The 23,574-nt window shown below is 39.3% G+C and overlaps 1 protein-coding gene across 8 annotated transcripts in view; it reads left to right on the top strand.

The window, feature by feature from the left end:
* The window catches only part of LPP (LIM domain containing preferred translocation partner in lipoma), a 772,586-nt gene that overhangs the window by 355,874 nt on the left and 393,138 nt on the right, over positions 1-23,574 (top strand). For 7 of the 8 annotated variants that reach the window (XM_055408186.2, XM_055408120.2, XM_055408131.2 and 4 more), the window contains one exon: positions 4,323-4,445. The exons of the other annotated variant lie outside the window; for it this stretch is intronic. In XM_055408186.2, coding sequence (XP_055264161.2) covers positions 4,323-4,445 — 123 coding nt within the window. The remainder of the gene's footprint in view (positions 1-4,322; positions 4,446-23,574) is intronic. 8 annotated transcript variants of the gene reach the window in all.

Raw genomic sequence — 23,574 nt, 5'->3', positions numbered from 1 at the left:
GACCCATCTATATGCTGTCTGTAAGAAATCCACTTCAGACCTAAAGTCACATATGGACCGAAAGTGAGAGGACGGAAAAATATATTCCATGCAAATGGGAAACAAAAAAAAGTTGGATTAGCAATCCTCATATCAGACAAAATAGACCTTAAAGTAAAGAAGATTATAAGAGATAAGGAAGGACACTGCATAATGATCAAGGGATCAATCCAAGAGTAAGACGTAACAATTGTAAATATCTATGGACCCTACATTGGAGCACCTCAATACATAAGATAAACACTAACACACATAAAAGGGGAAATTGACAGTAACACAATAATAGTAGGAGTCTTTAACACCCCATTCACACCAATGGACAGATCATCAAAACAGAAAATTAATAGGGAAACACAAGTCTTAAATGATACATTGGATGAGATGGATATCATTGATATCTTCAGGACATTCCATCCAAATGCAGAAGAATACATAAACCTTCTTATCAAGTGCACATGGAATATTCTACAGGATAGACCACATCTTGTGTCATGAATCAAACCTCAGTAAATTTAAGAAGATTGAAATCATGTCAAGCATCTTCTCCGACCACAAACCTGTGAGACTGGATATCAGTTACAAGAAAAAAACTGTAAGAAACACAAACACATGGAGATTAAACAATACATTCCTAAATAACCAACAGGTTACTGAAGAAATCAAAAGGGAAATCAAGAAGTTTCTAGAAACAAATGACAATGAAAACACGACAACTCAAAACCTATGGGATGCAGCAAAAGCAGTTCTAAGAGGAAAGTTTAATAGCAATAGAGTCCTACCTCAAGAAACAAGAAAAACATTGAATGGACAACCTAACTTTATACCTAAAACAATTGTAAAAAGGAGGACAAAAAACCCTCAAAATTAGTAGAAAGAAAGAAATCATAAAGATTCGAGCAGAAATAAATGAAAAAGAAATGAAAGAAACAATAGTAAAAAAACTAAAATAGTAAAAACTAAAAGCTGGTTCTTTGAGAAGATAAAATTGACAAACCTTTAGCCAGACTCATTAAGAAAAAAAGAAAGAAGAATCAAATCAACAAAATCAGAAATGAAAAAGGAGAGTTTACAACAGATGATGCAGAAATACAAAGGATTATAAGAGACTATTATGAACAACTATATGGCAATAAAATGGATAACCTGGAAGAAATGGACAGATTCTTAGAAAAGTTCAACCTTCTAAAACTGAACAAGGAAGAAATAGAAATTATGAACATCCCAATAACAAGCACTGAAATTGAAGCTGTGATCAAAAATCTTCCAAAAAACAAAAGCCCAGGACCAGATGGCTTCACAGGAGAATTCTGTCAAACATTTAGAGAAGAGTTAATGCCTATCCTTCTAAAACTCTTTCAAAAATTTGCAGAGGAAGGAACACTTCCAAACTTATTTTACGAGGCCACCGTCACCCTGATTACAAAACCAGAGAAAGACAACACAAAAAAAGAAAACTACAGGCCAATATCACTGATGAACATAGATGCAAAAATCCTCAACAGAATTTTAGCAAACAGAATTCAGCAACACATCAGAAAGCTCATACACCATGATCAGTTCAGTTCAGTTCTGTCGCTCAGTCGTGTCCGACTCTCCGCGACCCATGAAGCTCAACATTCAGAAAATACCATGATCAAGTTGGGTTTATTCTAAGGATGCAAGGATTCTTCAGTATACAGAAATCAATCAATGTAACACAATATATTAACAAATTGAAAGATAAAAACCATATGATAACCTCAGCAGATGCAGAAAAAGGTTTTGACAAAATTCAGCACCCTTTGGCATAGAAGGAATCTGCCTCAGCGTAGTAAAGGCCATATAAGATAAGCCTGCTGCTGCTGCTAAGTCGCTTCAGTCGTGTCCGACTCTGTGCGACCCCATAGACGACAGCCCACCAGGCTCCCCCGTCCCTGGGATTCTCCAGACCTACATCAACATTATTCTCAATGGTGAAAAACTGAAAGCATTCCCCATAAGATCAGGAACAAGACAAGGGTGTCCACTTTCACCACTATTATTCAGCATAGTTCTGGAAGTCCTAGCTACAGCAGTCAGAGGAGAAAAAGAAATAAAAGGAATCCAGATCAGGAAAGAAGAAGTGAAGCTCTCACTGATTGCAGATGACATGATTCTGTACATAGAAAACCCTAAAGATAGTATCAGCGAATTACTAGAGCTAATCAGTGAATTTAGCAAAGTTGCAGGATATAAAATCAATACACAGAAATCACTTGCATTTCTATATACTAACTGTGAAAAATCAGAAAGAGAAATTAAGGAATCAATCCCATTCACCATTACAACAAAAATAATTAAATATCTAGGAATAAACTTACCCAAGGATACTAAAGAACTGTACACAGAAAATTATATGACACTAATGAATGAAATCAAAGATGACATAAACAGATGGAAATAGATCTGATCTAAACAGATACATCAGGTCCTAAAGAATTAACTCTTGCTGGCTAAATTCACAAGAAACTGACTAATACACTAGATCTCATTTGAGCTGTTTTATGCAGAGAATTAAATAAGTTTAAGGACTCAGCGAAGGTGGTTTGGGGAACAAGCTACTAGGAGAAAAGAAACTAGTGGTCTTAATAAGAAATACCATTATGCTGTCATTGTATCAGATTCATAAAAATACATTTACTTAGATAATTATAAGATTTAAACACCATCTTGTCAGGGCACCGTAATTTTTGTTGTTGCTGAGGATACTCTGTGGTTTCTTGGCTTTTTCTTCAAAACACTTCAAGACGCTATACTGATATTTAACTTCCAAGTTCTGTAGAGTTGATTCAATTACACTAACTTCTCGTTATTTCATTCCTAATGGGCCTTACTGCACATTCATTTTGAATTCTCGATGGAGTCTTAAGAGACATTCCCATATCATGTCTATGATCATTATTACATTGTTATCTTAAAAGATTATTTCAGGTCACCCTGTTTCCAAATCCTAGGGCTACACTTTTATTTCCTTTGTATTTTACTCTTTTAGCTTCCCTGGTGGCTCAGAGGGTAAAGAGCCTGCCTGCAAGTTGGAAGACCTGGGTTCGATCCCTGAATTCGATCCCTGGATCAGGAAGATCCCCTGGAGAAGGAAATAGCAACCCACTCCAGTACTCTTGCCTGGAAATCCCATGGACGGAGAAGCCTGGTGCAGGCTACAGTCCATGGGGTCACAAAGAGTCAGACACAACTGAACGACTTCACTTTCACTTTATTTCCTTGCCTTAAACTCTAGGCAAACTTGTTTCTCCCAAGCTGTTCCCACTTCCTTTGCAGGCCCTTATGGTGGTGTTACTGGCCTCTGCTCACTTCACGTGGATTCTGAATGCAAGCAGCAGTCAGTGCTCCTGCTAACATGGAGCATTGACATGAAATTCATAGATCCTGTGTTTCATAATCACTGGTCACTGCCACATGCTTCTTCTCCAGCCCATTGGCCACACCCTGGGCAGTCTTACTCTAGTTCATCATTTCGGGATATCTCTTCGGGCTTGCCATCTCTCTCTGACACAGACACATCTAATCCACTGATCCCTCACTGATTCCTCTTCCTGGACTTGAAGTCTCTCCTTGACTTTTCCCATCCTTTTACACAGTGGCTTATTTTCTTTTTTAAAATTTTTGGCTGAGCTGGATCTTTGTTGCTGCAAGTGGGCATTCTCTTGTGGAGGTGAACAGGGGCTGCTCTCCAGTTTTTGCAAGCTGGGGCTACTCGCTGTGGTAGTGGTGCTTAGGCTCCTCACCGCAGTGGCTTCTCTTGTCACAGAGCATGGGCATGCAAGCTAGGGTACGCAAGCTGGTGGGCCGTGGGCTTAGTTGCCCTGTGGCATGTGGGATCTTCCTGGATCAGGGGTTGAACCTGTGTCCCCTACATTGGCAGGTGGATTCTTAACCACCGAAGCTCCAGGGAAGTGCTATACTGTGGTTTCTGAACACAGAATTTGTATCACTTCTCTGGCTGGATCTACTCCTTGAGGGCAGGTGTGGAGGCAGTCACTTCCTTTAACTTGCATATGCATCAGAGAAAATATCCTCTAAATAAGAGTATGACTTTGGGAAAATCTTCTCATGTATTCCAGTTGTCTTATTTGTCAAAAAGGGATAATACTCCAGCCTACCTCAAAAATTTTATAAAAGCTAAGTATATGAAGTGGTAAAAAGCTTGGACAAAGTCACTTTGTACTTGAGAAATTTGAACCTAGATTGAAATGGATGGAAACCGGAAATTTCCACTTTTAATGTAAATATGTTTCTTCTCGCAGGGAAATCCTGGAGGCAAGACTCTTGAGGAGAGACGCTCCAGCCTGGATGCTGAAATTGACTCACTGACTAGCATCTTGGCTGACCTGGAGTGCAGCTCTCCCTACAAGCCTCGGCCCCCACAGGTAGGAGCTAGCTGTGAATCTTAGCCACAGATAATCTGCAATTACCTGAAAGAACAGCCTGCTTCTTATAGCCCTTCTTTCTTTTCTGATTTTCTCAGAGTCAGTGGTCTAAGTTACCCTTTTAATAACAACCTGTGTCAGTCAACAGAACTTTCTTTAACTGATTTGATTAGTATTTTCTCTAAAATAGCACCACGACATCCTGCCCATTTAAAAGTTAAATCTTCTTATGCCATTGCCTTTTCTGGCTTTGCCTCGGTGGATATTTTGTTATATGTTAGTAGAATCTTCAGAGATATGGTTTAGCATGTCTGTGTTAAAGTCAGGGTGAGAACTACATCTTTTCTAAGAAATTCCTTACATCAAATACATTGAGATACCTTCCTTTTTCAGTTGTTGTAAGTAATGCTGCATAGGACATGTTCGTGTATATTTTCTTTGGAGCTATTTACCTGACTCGGGATTTTTAGAGTGGGATTTCTACATTGGGGATTATGACTACTTTTTACTTTTCTTTCTGTGGATACTGAATAGCCTATATTAGTACAGTTTGAATATATCAATTTCTCCCCAGTTGTACTAGCATTTGGTATAGCAATTAATGTATTTTTCTTTTTAAACTATTTTTTTTAACTGAAGGATAATTGCTTTACAGAATTTTGTTTTCTGTCAAATATCAACATGAATCAACCATATGTCCCCTTCCTCTTGAACCTCCAATTTTTTTTTTTTTCCTAATGCAAGTAGTATCTTGTTATTAGTTCTTCTTTGCATCCCTTGGCTTCCTTTGGAGTGTGGCTATTTTTCTTCACCTTTATTTATTATCTGCATTTTGGAAGCAGACCTTGCACTGCTAGTGTCCATTCCTTGCCTCCCTCCAGTCTCGAGAAAGTGATGGTAAATCAATTTCAGAGCTTCGGAGCCCTCTTAAGACAGCCAGCAGTACTCTTCATGCAGACCTTGGACCGGAACTGTTGTCGCTGTGTTATGTTTGCTTGACCTTCAGCACTCCAGTTCTCCAGTAGCATCGCCAATATTCACAGTGATTCCTTTCACAAATAAAAAACCAGTCCTGCTTCTCTGCTGTCAGGCATTTCAACACAGTCCTGAGTAAGGTGCTTTCCTCATTAAACATGCTCCAACTGCCTTTTCTAGACATATAATGGGACTGTCAGTTATGCGGGGGCACAAGGCAACACACACTAGTGCTTAGTTCTTCCTTAGCTGTCATCACTCTTGGCTTCACTTGGCCTGTCAGTGGTGAAAATGCACTTTGTTTCTATAAACACGTGCTGAGCTGCAGACAAGTGGCACCTGTTGTGGTCTTTTGGGGGAACTATTAGAAGAAAGAAAGAGGTTGGTTAAAAGGAAGAAAAATAGGACCAAGTGGTCCTCTTTCAGGAACCCTTAATAAGTTCAACAGTGGCAGATATATCAAATAGCAAGGAAAAGAAAGATATTCTTTTAAAGGTGGCAACATCTGAAAAGGTTATTCCAAATACTTGCATGTTCTGCTGAGGGATGATGATGTTGGAGGCGAGAGGGGAGAGCATCCTGAGCCACAAGGAAGGAAGGAAGGTCCAGACTGCATTCAGAGAACTGCAAGCTGCCTAGTGGTTTCAGACAAGGCCATTGAAACCTCCAAGTGGACTACAAGCCTGGAAGGTCTCCTGCTCACTGCCCATGGACATATTTGAGTGCCAGATGAAGATTTTGGCTTGTCTTATAAATAATGGGGGATAGTTGAAGGTTTCCAAGCAGAGAAAATCTACAGTTCATCCTGGAGAAAGAACATAGGAAATAAGACACTGGTTCTCATGTGATTGATCAGTGTCCCTTGAGTATGGCTTTTTTGTAAAAAGAAAAACATTCAGAGAAAACTCTCCATGTGATCTGGAACTTGAAAGTCAAACACAGGTCTAATTTCAAGGTCCAGCTGTGCTCACATTGTGTCATGTGTCTTCAGACAAGCCACTTACCTACTAAGTCTTAGTTTCCTCATCCACAAGATAAGCACAGCATCTACATCTTAGAGTTGAGATATCTATGTTTCACTCTACTGTGAAGAGAGGTGAAAGTACTTTATAATCAGTAAGTCACTGTTCAAGTATCAGTGATTAAGAGCTTGTGTGCACAGTGAGATTGCACAAACAAAAATGTGGCTGCTGAATAAACCCATTAAAATGCGGAGCTGAGTTGGAGGCAAGTGTAGACAGTCTTAAAGAATGTAGGCTATGTTAAGAAAAACCTCTAATCTGAATCTCCCCAGTATATATTAGGATATGAGAATTTAGGAGGAAAAAAACAAGATTAAGTAAAAATCCTAGTTAAAAAAGGAGAGAAGGCATATATATGTATTTATGCACAAAATCGATGAGTCCAGTGGCAAAGTCAGTGGCCTTGCCATTGTGTAAAGTGGGCTTGAGGTATTTGCTTGGGCAGAATTGGAAACATGCTTAACATCAAATAACATTTCAAAACTCAGGGGTAAGCAAGGGTAGCTGGAGAACATTTCTGAGACCTGGGCCCGTCCTCTTGCATCTTTCTAGAGTGAGATGTCCAAGCTATTGGTTATAAGATAGGCTCAAGGATATGCTGTACAACACAGGAAATATAGCTAATATTTTGTAATAACTGTAAATGGAAAGTTACCTTTAAAAACTGCATGAAAGTTAAAAATTGAAAAACTTATTAATGATAACTCTAGTAGAACAGGTTGAGAATTCCACTTTTCATGTGTCTGTTCCATTCAGAAGTTAAACAACAATCCATTCTAACTTCTTTATTCTAATTTATGAAAGCAAAAGTTAAGTGGGAGAAGCAGCTCATTCATCTGAATTATCTTTACTCTGGTGGAACTGAATTATATACGTTAGTATTTATTGGTTAACATAATTATATACTGTGAGAACAATAATCACACACTTAAAATATTAAAAATATGTGCCAGGAGAAGATGGTGTCTGCAGTAGACTGTGTTGTGTTGTAATTAAAAGGTACTTGAACAGTCCTCAAAATGTAGACTGTTAATGGCCAACTTTGATGTTTCCATTTTTGATCCAAAGCTAATTGCAAAACCTGTTAAATCACTGACAACTTAAAGTAGGCTAGTAGGTCTGTGATTTTTCATTATTCAATCATGTGTTGTCTGCTTTATTGAACCCACCTTTCCTGAATCACCTTTGGAAGGCTGCATTGACTCATGGATAGAGGATAAAATGATCATATAGGTAGAATGTTTGTACAGTAAGAGGTCCAAAGTTGCTCTGTTTGCCTAACAACTCTGAAAATATCTGAAAATAGATTTTATGGGGGCATTTTCTTCCTTTTACCAAAGGATCAATTTCTACTGTCATATTTCCCAACTTTATTTCTGTTCACTTTTTTATCCATATATTTATTTGGGAAATATGCTTCATTCCACATTTCCATTCATTCAGCTACCATTTATTGAGATCCCATTGTGGGTTAGGCATTGGAAATATAGACGTTAGAATCCAGATTTTCTTGCTTTAGAGGAATTCCTGGTCTTGCAGAAGAGACAAATGCATAAACAGTTCAGAGGGGCACAGAAGAAGGGCTTGTTGGATGTGCTACTTGAAGTTATTGTGTGACTCACTGGATGTTGAAATTGTTGGAAAATCAAAAATAGGAATATCAACTTTATATTTTATACTTTTCTGGGGAAGTATCAGGGAGGACTACCCTGAGCAGGTAGGATTTGAATTCCTTTGGCTGCATATTTGGGAAGGGCATGGAATTCAAATGAGAGAATAACAGAAATATGTAAGTCATGGGATGTTGAAAGAGAATGAATGCCTTTTTGGAAGACTAAAGTAGTTCATTTATGACATGGGGTATGTGAAGTACAAAGGGAACAGCAGATGGAATCCCATGCTCTAATTAATACCCAAGTATCCTTCTTTCCCGTGGTCGTGTACGGATGTGAGAGTTGGACTGTGAAGAAAGCTGATCGCCGAATAATTGATGCTTTTGAACTGTGGTGTTGGAGAAGACTCTTGAGAGTCCCTTGTACTGCAAGGAGATCCAACCAGTCCATGCTAAAGGAGATCAATCCTGGGTGTTCATTGGAAGGACTGATGCTAAAGCTGAAACTGCAATACTTTGGCCACCTCATGCGACGAGTTGACTCACTGGAAAAGACTCTGATGCTAGGAAAGGTTGGGGGTGGGAGGAGAAGGGGACGACCGAGAATGAGATGGCTGGATGGAATCACCGACTCAGTGGACATGAGTTTGAGTGAACTCTGGGAGTTGGTGATGGACAGGGAGGCCTGGCGTGCTGTGATTCATGGGGTCGCAGAGAGTCGAACACGACTGAGCGACTGAACTGAACTGAACTGTTCCGTCTTGATACCCAAGGACTCTTAACAGTAAAAGGAGAAATTTGGGGGGTGGGTAGCAACGATATTTCTGGTTAGAGTGGGTTTAGAAGTAACACCTTCTGAACTTTTACAGAAGATTTAAAAATGTATTAACACATCTATGGGCTTCCCTGGTGGCTCAGACAGTAAAACGCCTGCTTACAATGCGGGAGACCTGGGTTCGATCCCTGGGTCGGGAAGATCCTGGAGAAGGAAATGGCAACCCACTCTAGTATTCTTGCCTGGAGAATCCCATGGATGGAGGAGCCTGGCAGGCTACAGTCTATGGGGTCGCAAAGAATTGGACACGACTGAGCGACTTCACTTTTCACTTTTTTTTTTCATGCCAGCCATTGCACAGAGTAATGTGATTAAACTACCATAGTGTTTAGTACTAAAATTTCTAATCATGATAAAAAGTGTGTGTTAGGGAGTAGTTTTAGAAGAATAGATGTGAGAAGTTCTGAGATGGTTGTGGGTTGAACTGCAGACTCAGTATGATCTTAGAGTATCACAGTTTAGCGGTCATTTAGCCAAACTCTAGTTTTCATCTAGAGAGAGGAAGAATATTGCTTAGTGAGGCTCCTGAGAGGTAGAATCAATGATTTTTTTTTTTTTTTCTTTTTCCTGAACCAAGAGGTAATGGTTACATATGGATACTAAGAGCAACCAAGGGACATACTGGTTCCCTTTAGTGTTTCAATAAATCTGTTCTAAAATGGCTCCTTTTTGTGGCACTTTCTCTAAAACATGACTTGGAAACATGAAGGAGTAAACAAAATAAGGGAAATTGAATATTTATGACAATATATATTTTTTGAATTAGTATGAATCTAGACCCCACCCTTCTGGCATTCTGCTGTTAATAAAAGCACAAATTAGACTCCTGGAAAGTGTACATAGGGTCACCTTGAAATTCTCTTGATTTCTTAGAATACAGAGGATAAATCCATGGACTTACGATTTCCTTTCCCTTCTGTTGGCGGAACCATGCCTAGAGCACTGACTTTCTAATTCCTGGTACAAAGCTGACTTTTCTTCCCTGCACTGAGTTTGGTAGGGCAGGGACTGGTACCTAGGTAACTTGGAGGAACTTTCAGATATTTTATATTAATTGTAACTAAAGATTTAGTAGTTTTGAATCAAGTTTCTTTGGAATTGGTCAAATACAATTTCTCTGTCTTCATTTAGGATCGTATGAAAAAATCTGGGGCAATTCCAGGGATAAGGACAGGATTGGAACCTAGTTTGAAACCTAGGTTCCCAAGCTTGCCAATAAGAAGAGCACCGGCTTCTCAATTCCCTGTGATCGCCTCTGTACAAAGAGCTCCAGTTGTGTGAATTGTCCACATCACCAGTCTGAGCTTCCTTTTCTATATTTCTAATATGGGCATGGTAACTACAGCTTTCCCCTTTTCTGGAGAAACCATACTGTTGTAGTCCCAAGAAATAAGATGTTGACTTTGAGCAACGGTCCACTCAGTCTTTCCCATTTTTCATTTTTTTGATGTGGCCCATTTTTAAAGTCTACTGAACTTATTATAGTGTTGCTTCTGTTTTATATTGTGAGTTTTTGGCCCTGAGGTATATAGAATCTTACCTACTGGACCAGGGGTCAAACATGCACCCCATACATTGGAAGGCAAAGTCTTAACTACTGGACCATTACTGTCGATCACAGGTAACTGTGGAAAATTCTTCAAGAGATGCGAATCAGACCACCTTACCTGCCTCCTGAGAAATCTATATGCAGGTCAAGAAGCAACAGTTAGAACCGGACGTGGAACAACAGACTTGTTTCAAATTGGGAAAGGAGTATGTCAAGGCTGTATATTGTCTCCCTGCTTATTTATATGCAGAGTACATCATGCAGAATGATGGGCTGGATGAAGCACAAGATGGACTCAAGATTGCCAGGAGAAATATCAATAACCTCTGATATGCAGATGACACCACCCTTATGGCAGAAAGTAAAGAGGAACTAAAAAGCCTCTTGATGAAAATGAAAGAGGAGAGTAAAAAAGCTGGCTTAAAACTCAGCATTCAAAAAATGAAGATCATGGCATCTGGTCCCATCACTCCATGGCAAATAAATGGAAAAACAATGGAAACAGTGACAGATTTTATTTTCTTGGGCTCCAAAATCAGTCCCGATGGTAACTGTAGCCATGAAATCAAAAGACACTTGCTCCTGGGAAGAAAAGCTGTGACCAACCTAGACAGCATATTAAAATGCAGAGACATTACTTTGCTGACAAAGGTTTGTTTCGTCAAAGCTATGGTTTTTCCAGTAGTCAAGTATGAATGTGAGAGTTGCACAATAAAGAAAACTGAGCACCAAGGAATTGATACTTTTGAACTGGGATGTTGGAGAAGACTCTTGAGATTCCCTTGCCCTGGAAGGAGATTAAACCAGTCAGTACTAAAGGAAATCAGTCCTGAATATTCATTGGAAGGACTGATGCTGAAGCACCAATACTTTGGCCACCTGATGTGAAGAAGTGACTCATTGGAAAAGACCCTGATGCTGGGAAAGATTGAGGTCAGGAGGAGAAGGGAATGACAAAGGATGAGATAGTTGGTGGCATCAGTTCAGTTCAGTTCAGTCGCTCAGTCATGTCTGACTCTTTGCAACCCCATGAACTTCACCACGCCAGGCCTTCCTGTCCATCATCAACTCCTGGAGTTCACTCAGACCCATGTCCATTGAGTCAGTAATGCCATCCAACCATCTCATCCTCTGTTGTCCTCTTCTCCTCCTGCCCTCAATCTTTGCAGCATCAGGGTCTTTTCCAATGAGTCAGCTCTTCGCATCAGGTGGCCAAAGTATTGGAGTCTCAGCTTCAACATCAGTCCTTCTAATGAATACCCAGGACTGATCTCCTTTAGGATGGACTGGTTGGATCTCCTTGAAGTCCAAGGGACTCTCAAGAGTCTTCTCCAACATCCCAGTTCAAAAGCATCAATTCTTCGGCTCTCAGCTTTCTGTGACGTCCAACTCTCACATCCATACATGACTACTGGAAACACCATAGCCTTGACTAGACGGACCTTTGTTGATAAAGTAATGTCTCCACTTTTTAATACACTGTCTAGGTTGGTCATAACTTTCCTTCCAAGGAGTAAGCGTCTATTAATTTCATGGCTGCAATCACCATCTGCAGTGATTTTGAAGCCCCCCAAAATAAAGTTGGCCACTGTTTCCACTGTTTCCCCATCTATTTACCTTGAAGTGATGGGACCAGATGCCATGATCTTAGTTTTCTGAATGTTGAGCTTTTAGCCAACTTTTTCACCATCCTCTTTCACTTTCATCAAGAGGCTCTTTAGTTCTTCACTTTCTGCCATAAGGGTGGTATCACTTGCATATCTGAGGTTATTGATATTTCTCCTGGCAATTTTGTCCAGCTTGTGCTTCCTCCAGCCTAGCGTTTCTCATGATTTACTCTGCATATAAGTCAAATAAACAGGGTGAAATAAGCAGCCTTGACGTACTCCTTTTCCTATTTGGAACCAGTCTATTTTTTCATGTCCAGTTCTAACTGTTGCTTCCTGACCTGCATACAGGTTTCTCAAGAGGCAGGTCAGGTGGTCTGGTATTCCCACCTGTTTAAGAATTTTCCAAAGTATATTGTGATCCACACAGTCAAAGGCTTTGGCATAGTCAATAAAGCAGAAATAGATGTTTTTCTGGAACTCTCTTGCTTTCTCCATGATCCAGCGGATGTTGGCAATTTGATCTCTGGTTCCTCTCTCTGCCTTTTCTCAAACCAGCTTGAACATCTGGAAGTTCACAGTTCACGTATTGCTGAAGCCTGGCTTGGAGAATTTTAAGCATCACTTTACTAGCATGTGAGATGAGTGCAATTATGCGGTAGTTTGAGCATTCTTTGGCATTGCCTTTCTTTGGGATTGGAATGAAAACTGACCTTTTCCAGCCCTGTGGCCACTGCTGAGTTTTCCAAATTTGCTGACATATTGAGTGCAGCACTTTCACATCATCTTTCAGGATTTGAAATAGCTCAACTGGAATTCCATCACCTCCACTAGCTTTGTTCATAGTGATGCTTCCTAAGGCCCACTTGGCTTCATATGGATGGCATCACCAAGTCAATGGACATGAGTTTGAGCAAGCTCTGGGAGTTGGTGATGAACAGGGAAGCCTGGCGTGTTGCAGTCCATGGCGTCGCAGAGAGTTGTGCACAACTGAGTAACTGAACTTGTTGAACTGAACTGCTGGCCTCCCAGGGAAGTGCCAGTCCTTCCTGTTTTGTTTTTAGATGGGTAGCCTGTGTTGGGAGCTTACTTGTAACTTCAGGTCTTTGAAGGTTTGGGATTTGTCTTTCCTGAATGCTGCTACTCTATCAATGATATATTTATCTTTCTTATTTAAATCACTAAAATTATTACAATTTCTTAGTTTGTTTGGAAACTGAGTACATACTTGCTGTTTGGTCACATGAACATATCTTGAGTTTCAATCCCAGTGCTCCCACACTGCATTCCTTTCATAGAGCAATAATTTATGAGGCAACCTGAGAAATTATTTCAGGTGTGTCTGTGTTGCATGGAAGGCTTTTTATTTGTAATTCATGTGGCCTGAGGGTTTGCTGGCACTGTCATCAGGGTGGAGTCTTATATGCTATGGATCTTCTATTCTCTTGTGCTCCTTGTTCTAGCTTGCAAAAGCCATGAGCAGCTGCAGGGGAAATTAATAATTAAATTTTTAATATTCCATACTATTTGTTGCAACCCAAACATGTAGGCTATTGGGAGATGAGAGCTGCGACCTACTGATACCATGTGCTAAGATGGAGAATATTCATGCAGAATAAGACTTGGGTGTCACTTTGTTTGGCTTCTTGGAAATGGAGATAGGAACTGGGTCTTATACTGGTGAAAAAGAGAAGAGGTATGGCTAGTGTCATTTTCCTCTTCCTGTGTTTCTTTGGGATAAACGTTAGATGCATAGCATGATTTGATTGGCCTTCCCAGGTGGCTCAGTGGTAAAAAATCAACCTGCCAAGCAGGAGACATGGGTGGGGAAGAGCCCCTCTAGAAGGAAATGGCAACCCACACCAGTATTCTTGCCTGAGAAATCCTATAGACAGAAGTGCCTTATAGGCTACAGTCCATGGGATCTCAAAGAGTCAGACAGGACTTAGCAACTAAAGAATAAGAACAAAATTTCTTCAAAACAAAACAAAAAACCCTGTTTTGTCCATGTATCTGTGATGTCTGCTTACTAATAGCTTTCTTTGAAAGCTATGGTCAAAGTTGAAATACAGTAGAAACCTTATGTGTAAGTTGCCAAATGGAGTCCAGTAAAGTAATAGGGGCAAAATACCATTTTGAAAGAAAAGAGGATCTAATTCTTTGCCCATATTTAGTAGATCTGGGGTATTTTGAATTAGTCTGTACTTGCCAGGAAACCTCAACAGTTAAGTAACAATGAGGTGGGGGTGGAGGAGTTGTTAGCTGACTCAGAGTTGCATGCCATGATTTTGATGACGGGCAATTAATTTTTAGATTGTATGTAATTGCATCTCAATAACATTTATACCTTTTCCTTTTAAAGAAACTGATGTTTGTGTTTGTGTCTTATGTGACAAGCGTAATAAAGTTAGCTTTTCAGTTTTGTTTTGGGTGCCAAGAAAATGTAACATTTTCACGCGGAACTTTATGTTGAAGATCTCCCTTGGGTTGCACCTCTCCAAAACTTCTTCCCCAAAATGCCCATTTGACTTGCCCCAGTGTAACAGTGTGCTCTGAGTGTGTGATGTGGGTTAGGTCCCAGCAGTGAAATAGGAGGAAGGGAAGCAAGGCAGCTGTGCTGTGAAGTATCCAGGAGAAGCTAGCTCTCCTAGGGAGGGAAGAGGAAGCCTTCTCTGGTGTCCTGGTCACGGTCCCTGGGGTAGACTTCAGCTGTGATTTGTTTGCAAGACCTTGGCTCGGAGACGATTGTGTTACATTACACTGAGTCACTCCTTCTAGACGTTGGTTTAAAAAGAAGCTCACAAAGCTGCCTGTTGAGCTTCTCCATTTTATAACCCAATCTTAGTGGAAATAATTAGCTCTATGTCCATGCAGAAACACACATCACATTTGCAAAATTAAAGAGCTTTCTTGTCAGGACTGCTTTCCTTATTTCTTCCTTCTCTCCCACTGTTTAAATATCTATTTTTGTGGTAGCCTTGGTCTCAGACCCCATGGTTCCCTTTATCCTTTTCTTTTTTTTAATTTAAAAGCAAATAAACAGCAAAATACAAATTTGTCTGTTTTTTACTCAAGATGATTAGATTTTACCATGGCAAATGCATGGGAATATTGTGTTTTAAGAGCAAGAGCCGAATCTCAGATAAGGTATTGTCGCATTTTTGTGCGTTTCAACACCCATTTCGTTTGTATGCCTTATAGCGAAACTAAAGCGTAATGATGATAAAGGTGGTCTCTTTGAACAGAAGATTGGAGGCAGTTAATACTAATCCTACATATCACCATTTGTCACAGTGAGTAACTGGTCTGTCCTCTCCACAAAATTACCATGTTGGAAGATGATTGCTAAGTTTCCTTTCATACTGTGGAAGAATTACCAGGAAAGTCACATGCCATCTTTCCGTGAAGATATTAACTACAGATATGAAAGCTTAATTTGGTGTATTTTGTTATTTGAACTTACGTATTTCCAGTTTACATAAAACTGTGAACTGGACATTTACTGAAATGAAAGATACCAGTTGGGTACTTATGCCGTTGAGCCAGTAGGTATCCTTTTCATGTGTACGGGCACATGTGGGGCCACTTGTGAATCTTGGAGTTTATCTCTGGGAATTTGACCTCTCTGTGGTCCTGAGTCCAAACTTGCTGTGCTATCATATTGGGGTTCAAGACCTCAGAAGAGAATTAGATTATGTTTTGCTACTCTGAATCACAAATTGATCAAATGTAAAGTTAAAATTCCCATAATTTTACTTCACAGAGTATACCTTATAGATTGTCTAAAAGTGTACATACAATGCCTGAAGCTTGAGCAGCTGATAAATAATTGTGTTAAATACCTGACTATGTAGCCCTTGAGGCAAGATTATCTCTTTGTTTCCTGCAAACAAAAGCCATATGAATTCATATTTGCTGAGTAAATAAGTAAATATTGTCATCAAATCCAGTAAGGATGTAAGAATTCACATTCTAGAAGTCTGCTAGAAAGCCCACTTTGGAATTGGCATTGAGTTAGTGCATGGCACAGTTATAACTGCTTTCTGATTTCTCCATAAGTAACAGCAGGCATTTGTAGCAGTAAAAAATAGTACAACTGAGGCAAGTGAGGTATATATGGACAATTTATTGGCAGCTACTGATGCAGCTAAAATTTCTCACTTTATCTCTGCACTTGCTTGTGTCACTTGAAGGCAGTGCACTTGGTTTAAAAGATGATGTTTTCTGGGATTATAATTCAATATTATAACTCTTTTCTTCTTATTGTGATGATATAAAAATAAACATCAAGTTCTTTTCTGTATCCTCTAAGTAACTGCTAAAAAGAAAGGACCATTATGTTACTGTTTCCTGATACAAAGATCAATATGGTAAATTCTTCAGATTAAATGATAGAAGACAAAAAGTTACCTGACTGATGAGCTGATGTATGCTTCTTTTTTTTTCAGAAAAAAAAAAAAAGCAAAAATTCTGCAGAATTATCATATGACTCTTTTGTTTGAGCCTCAATGATTCATCTCCTCCTTCCTTTACCACATTATTTCTGATACCTCCTGACCTGATATTTGAAATATTACGTGTGTGCCAATTGTAAGCCATTTTTAAAACTGATTGTCTTAACCTAACTAACTTGTACTTTTTAAATGGAAAGAAGCTTTCTATCTATATGGGCCTATGAACATCCTTAAAAATAAGTAAACTTAAGACATTTTAAAATGATCATTTAATTCTAAATAGATTGCTATTTGATGATAAACAATGGATCCATAACAGTAACATTCTGCTGGTATAAGTAAACTATAAGAATTAAAGTGAGTTAAATCTAGATAGTATATTAAAAAGCAGAGACATTACTTTGCCAACAAAGGTTCGTCTAGTCAAGGCTATGGTTTTTCCAGTTGTCATGAATGGATGTGAGAGTTGGACTGTGAAGAAAGCTGATCGCTGAAGAATTGATGCTTTTGAACTGTGGTGTTGGAGAAGACTCTTGAGAGTCCCTTGTACTGCAAGGAGATCCAACCAGTCCATTCTAAAGGAGATCAGTCCTGGGTGTTCATTGGAAGGACTGATGGTAAAGCTGAAACTGCAATACTTTGGCCACCTCATGTGACAAGTTGACTCACTAGAAAAGACTATGATGCTGGGAAGGATTGGGGGCGGAAGGAGAAGGCGATGACAGAGAATGAGATGGCTGGCTGGCATCACCGACTCTGTGGACATGAGTTTGAGTGAACTCTGGGAGTTGGTGATGGACAGGGAGGCCTGGCGTGCTGTGATTCATGGGGTCGTGAAGAGTCGGACATGACTGAGAGACTGAACTGAACTGAAAGAGATGAATATTTGTTTCTTCTAAGAAATGTGTTTCAGAAAGCTTCAAGTACTAGTTGTCAGACATGTAAGACCATTACTCAAAGTAAGCCCATTACTCAAGTTATTTTAATAAGTATCTTGACTGTTTCAAGATTGTATCATTTTGATATTATACTGCTTATATGAAAATACTGGAAAATGTTATTTCTCAGATACTGCTAGAAGTGCAATAAGGAATCCTGTTGGCTCCCTCTGCCACCCTACCAACAGAGAGTGATGTTTTATTTTCCAAATGAGCAGTGTTAAGTTGATCCCTAACAAAGCGGTCAAAGCCAGGGAAGAGATTTCACAATAAGTTATCCTGGATAACTTAATATTCTATATAATCCTGACTGTAGAGCTCCTTTTCTTGTGAGCCAACCTAACATGGCTCAAAGTTATGATGCTTAGCTTTGCTTATAGGGAAGTCTACTTGTAGATGAGACCTCACAAGCAGCATATGGAGAAAGAAAGAGGGAGGTTCAGGGTGGTCTGCTTGCAGCTCTGTTAGAACAAATTTCCTAGAGTCTTTTCTGAAGGAAAGGTGCGAATGGAGATGCATCATTCAACCATCACCTCTCCACCACACTGTGTCATGTCCATGAACAAAAGAGAAATAAAGAAATTTAAGACCAAATATGAGAATTCCCTGGTGGTACAGTGGTTAGGACTGTGTGCTTCCACTATGGAGGGCACAGGTTCGATTCCTGGTTGAGGAACTAAGATCCTACATGCAGCAAGGTGGCCAATAAATAAGTAAATAAAATACAGATCCATTTTTTAAAAAAAGGAAAAAGAAAAGAAAAGAAAATCTTCACGGAAATCTACCATGCATGTGCTACTGTCTCTGCCTCAAGTCGCTTAATGAGCATATGTGCCTTTAATTTATTTAAAACAAAATAAAGAATGAAAATGTGAGAAGATTGAACTGTGTCTTGAAAACTGCTACTTGGAAGGGTGGTTTCTTGAAAAGGGAAGAGAACCACTGTATTTTTTAAGAGCTGTCTCTTATTCATTGATTGGTTTGTTCATTCATTTATTTATTTTTTCCTTTTATTTATGATTATAACTGAAAATAAAGCCTCTGTGGAATTGTTGAATGACATTACAGAAGGCCCAAAAAGGTGGAAAGATATTCCAGGTTCATTGCTTGGAAGATACAATATTATTAAACTGGCATATACACCTAAATGTTCTGCAGATTTAATTTGTCAGAACTCCAATTTTCTTCTTTGTATAAGTTTACACATGAATTACAAATTCATATGGAAATTCAAGGGACCCAAGATGGTCAAAACAATTTTGAAGGAAGAAAACTACTAATTTGCTATAGGAATCAAGCAGTGTGGTACTATCATAAAGTATACATATAATATGATGAAATGGAATTGAGGGACCAGAAACATTTATACCAATTGATTTCCAACAGGAGTACCAAGATATCAATGGAAAAAGAATAGTTTTTTTCAAAAGAGAATACCAGGACAACTGGATATCCACATGTTAAAGGGTGAAGTTGGACACCTACCTCATATCATATACAAAAATCAATTTAAGGTGGATCAATAACATAAATATAAGGAATAAAACTATAACACTCTTAGAAGAAAACATAGGAGCAATCTTCATGACTATGGATTAGTCACTCATTCCAAAAATATACATGTGTGCTCAGTTACACAGGTGTTTCCTACTCTTTGCAACCCTATGGACTGTAGCTCACCAGGCTCCTCTGTCCATGGGATTTCCCAGGCAAAAGAACTGGAGTAGATTGCCATTTCCTTCACCAAGGGATCTTTCCGACCCAGGGATTGACCCTGCATCTCCTCCACTGTAGGTGCATTCTTTACCACTGAGCCACTGGGGAAGCCCAGACCAAAAGTACTAGTAGCTTAAAAAACAAAGCAAAACAAACAAAACTCGATTCCTTAGACTTTTCAAAATTTAATACTTTCATGCTTAAAATGACACTATCATGGAAGTGAATAGCAACCCATGGACTGGGAGAATTCACTTGGATATCATATATCTGATAGATTTGTATCTAGACTATATGAAGACTCATACATCAGTAAGAAGGCAAATAATCTAATTTAAAAATGGACAAGTGATCTTGATAGACATTTCTCCAAAGATATACTGGAAGCTAATATCATAGGAAAAGATGGTGGACATTATTAGTCATCAAGGAAATAATCAAATCAAAACTACAATGAGATACATCACCCACACTAAGATGGATATAATACAAAAGACAGAAACATGTGAATAAAAACATAGTGAAATTGGAGTTGTCATACATTGCTGGCTAGATGTAAAGTGGCACAGCCACAGCCACCTCAAAAGATTAAAGTTATCATATGATCAAACAACTTTGTTCCTAAGTATATATCCAAGAGAATTAAAGCATTTATCCACACAAAAGCCTGTCAATGAATGTGCATAGCAGAGTTATTCATAATAGCCAGAAAGTGGAAACAATTTAAACATCAATCAGTTGAAGAATGAATAAACAAGTGTAGAATATCCATCCAAACAGTTGAATATTATTTAATCATAACTTAGAATGAAATACTGATACATGCCAAAACACATATAAATCTTGAAAATTATGCTATATGAAGAAAGCAGTCACAAAAGATTTCATGTAACATGATTCCATTTATATGACTAGGCTAATCTACAGATTTAGAAAGATTGGTGGTCTCCAGTGACTGAGAAGGGGGAGAAAATGGCGACAGTAGGTCTTTGGGGAATGATCAAAATAGTGTGCAATTATAAAGTGATATTCATTTTACAGTTTGCAGGAGGCCTCCTGCAGTACAGGAGCCATGGGTTCAATCCCTGGGTAAGGAAGATACCCTGGGGAAGGAAATCACAACCTACTTCAGCCCATTCTGCTTTCCAGAGTGGGAAGTCCAATGGATAGTGGAGCCTGGTGGGCTATGGTCCATGGGGTTGCAAGAGTCAGAAATGACTTTGAGACTAAATCACCACCTCCTGTGGGGACAGTCTAATTATTTTGGACATGATCAAATAGTTGACAATTAGTGATATTCATTTCACAATTCCTTAAATATACTAATGACCAACAAACTGGTTCAAACTTGGGAAAGGAGTGCGTCCAGACTGTATTTTGTCACCCTGCCTATTTAACTTATATGCATCATGAGAAATGCCCGGCTGGATGAAGCACAAGCTGAAATTAAGATTGCCAGGAGAAATAGCAATAGCCTCATATATGAAGATGGCACCAACCTTATGGCATAAAGCAAAGAGGAACTAAAGAGCTTCTTGATGAGCGTGAAAGAGGAGACTGAAAACGCTGACTTAAAGCTCAATATTCCAAAAACGAAGATCATGGCATCCGGTTCCATCACTTCATGGGAAATAGATGGGGAAAAAATGGAAACAATGACAGACTTTGTTTTCTTGGGCTCCACAATTACTGTAGATGGTGATTGTAGCCATGAAATTGAAAGATATTTGCTCCTTGGAAGAAAAGCTATGACCAACCTAGACAGCACATTAAAAAGCAGAGACATTACTTTACCGACAGAGTTCTGTCTTGTCAAAGCTATGGTTTCCCAGTAGTCATATGAATGTGAGAGTTGGACTATAGAGAAAGCTGAGCACCAAAGAATTGATGATTTTGAATTGTGGTGTTGACAAAAACTCTTGAGAGTCCCTTGGACTGCAAGGAGATCCAACCAGTCCATCCTAAAGGAAATCAGTCCTGAAGTTTCATTAGAAGGACTGATCCTGAAGCTGAAGCTCCAATACTTTGGCCACCTGATGCAAAGAGCTGACTCATTAGAAAAGACCCTGATGCTGGGAAAGATTAAAGGCAGGAGGAAAAGGGGAGGACAGAGGATGAGATGTTTGGAAGGCATCACTGACCCATTGGACATGAATTTGAGCATTGGACATGAATTTGAGCAAGCTGTGGTAGATGGTGAAGGACAGGGAAGCCTGGTTGGCATGCTGTAGTCCATGGGGTCGCAAAGAGTAGGACATGACTGAGCAAAGGAACAACAACATTTCACAATTTCTTGAATATACCAGTGACCATTGTACATTTTTGAAGAGTAGACTTAGGAGTCACTGCAGGTAGGACCAGACTTCCATGCAGATCCAGGGAGCATAACAAAAACTCATATTTTGAAGTCAGTACCTTTCTAAAATAAGGACAGTTGAGGTTCAATGTAGGCTTCCTGAGAAGATTGCTTATTTGCCTTCATTGGAGCCAGTTGAAGTGATTCTCAGGCATTTACTGAGTAAATTTTTAAATTCTCTAAAACCTCAGTTATTAATCTGAGTTAATAATACATTTCAGAGTTTACATGAGGACCACATGAATTATGGGTGTATGTACAATGTGTGAATACACTATCTTGCACATAATAACACTGTTGTTGCTGTTGCTGTCACCACCACCATCATCATCAAGTGAGTTTAGGCAATAACTCTGGGAAAGTAATTCAGGCAACAGATGGGAGAATTGATTTGAAAGATACTAGAATTTTGTGGTTTTCTCCTTCTTGGTCACAGGCCTTGGAGTTTTCTGTTCCTTGATGTAAAGCTTAGAAGTAAAGATAGACTTAGGTCCTATCCCAGGCCCCCATATTGACTATTTCTGTGCCTAAGGCAAACTTCTCAGCCTCAATAAAGGTTTTGTGCTGCTTGCTATAACAAGTAGTGGAGATATGTGATTTTTTAGAACTGTTACTGAGAAGAATTTTTGATGGGGACTTACTGGATGGTCCAGTGGTTAAGAATCTGCCTTCCAAAGCAGGGGACCCAAGTTTGATCCCTGGTCAAGAAGCTAAGATTTCACATGCCACAGGGCAACTAAGCCTGTGCATCACGACTGGAAAGAAGCCATTGCATACATGAAAGCCCATAACTTAAAAACAATTAATTAAATTAAAATAAAGCATTTAAAAAAGAACCTTAATGACCTTGGGAGATTGTGTTTATAAATATCAACAGAACTCTGGTGAACACTGATAAGAGCTATAGGTGGACAGAATGAGGATAGAAAGAGACTGCTTCCTTAACCTTGAAAAATATGCCATCTCGTAAAAACTAGCAAGTGGAACAACTTAGTTGGACATTTAAAAATAATTATTTAAGATGTCTTGAGAGGTCTCTGATACTTGGAAGGATTGAGGGCAGGAGGAGTAGCGAGCAGCAGAGGATGTGATAGCTGGATAGCATCATCAACTCAAAGGACATGAGTCTGAACAAACTCCAGGAAATAGTGGGAGATAGAGGAGCCTGGCGTGCTGCACTGCATGGGTTCTCATAGAGTCATACATGACTTAGCAACCGAACAACAACAGCAAGCGGTCCATAATTTCCATGATCAGCCAAGGTGTCCAGTGTGTACTCTACCTCTTTCTGAGTCTGTTTCAATATTTATAAACTGGACTTGAGAAATGAGATAATTTCTTATGGTGTTGTTAGCTTGAACTGGTATGTCTTTTGCCGTGTGTAAAAGAAGAAATTATGTATATATTTATTTTTCTTTCTGTCCTTTAATTATTTCACTGTAGAAGTTTTTCTGTACTACTCATTTGAAGTTGCTAGGAGTCATTATGTGCAACCAGAGGGAAGGGTCTGCAAATCGAAGGGCCAAGTTCATGTTTTTCAGGGTAATGTGAACGTAGGTTCATGGTGTTCAGAATGTTTTGCAAACAACCTGATAGCATTTAAGATTATTTAGAATGCACTCTATTGGTGGTGATTGAAATAATAGATTCTAGGACTAGAGTGCCTTGAGTTCAAGTCCTGACTCTCCCACTTTCGTTGTGACCTGGGATAGATCACTTAAGCTTTTTGTGCCACAGTTTTTCATTTCTCTAATGGAGATAGAGTGTCTACCTCTTAGGATTATGATGAGAAATAAATGAATTGCCATGTGTAAGCACATAAAACAGTGTTCAGTATATAGTTAGCACCATTTGCTCAGACGGTAAAGAATCCGCCTGAAATGTGGGAGACAGGGTTCGATTCCTGGGTTGGGAAGATCCCTGGAGGAGGGCATGGCAGTCCAACCCCAGTATTCTTGCCTGGAGAATCACCATGGACAGAGGAGCCTGACAGGCTATGATCCATTGGATTGAAAAGGCTGACATGACTGAGCAACTAAGCAGAGCACACAGCACACAGCGCAGC

Source organism: Moschus berezovskii, chromosome 1 (genome assembly GCF_049115385.1).
Source record: "Moschus berezovskii isolate FMDL1 chromosome 1, NW_MosBer_1.0, whole genome shotgun sequence".
Taxonomy (NCBI): domain Eukaryota; kingdom Metazoa; phylum Chordata; class Mammalia; order Artiodactyla; family Moschidae; genus Moschus; species Moschus berezovskii.
The sequence above is the reverse complement of the archived record's forward strand: the minus strand, read 5'-3'. Positions and strand labels throughout refer to the sequence as shown.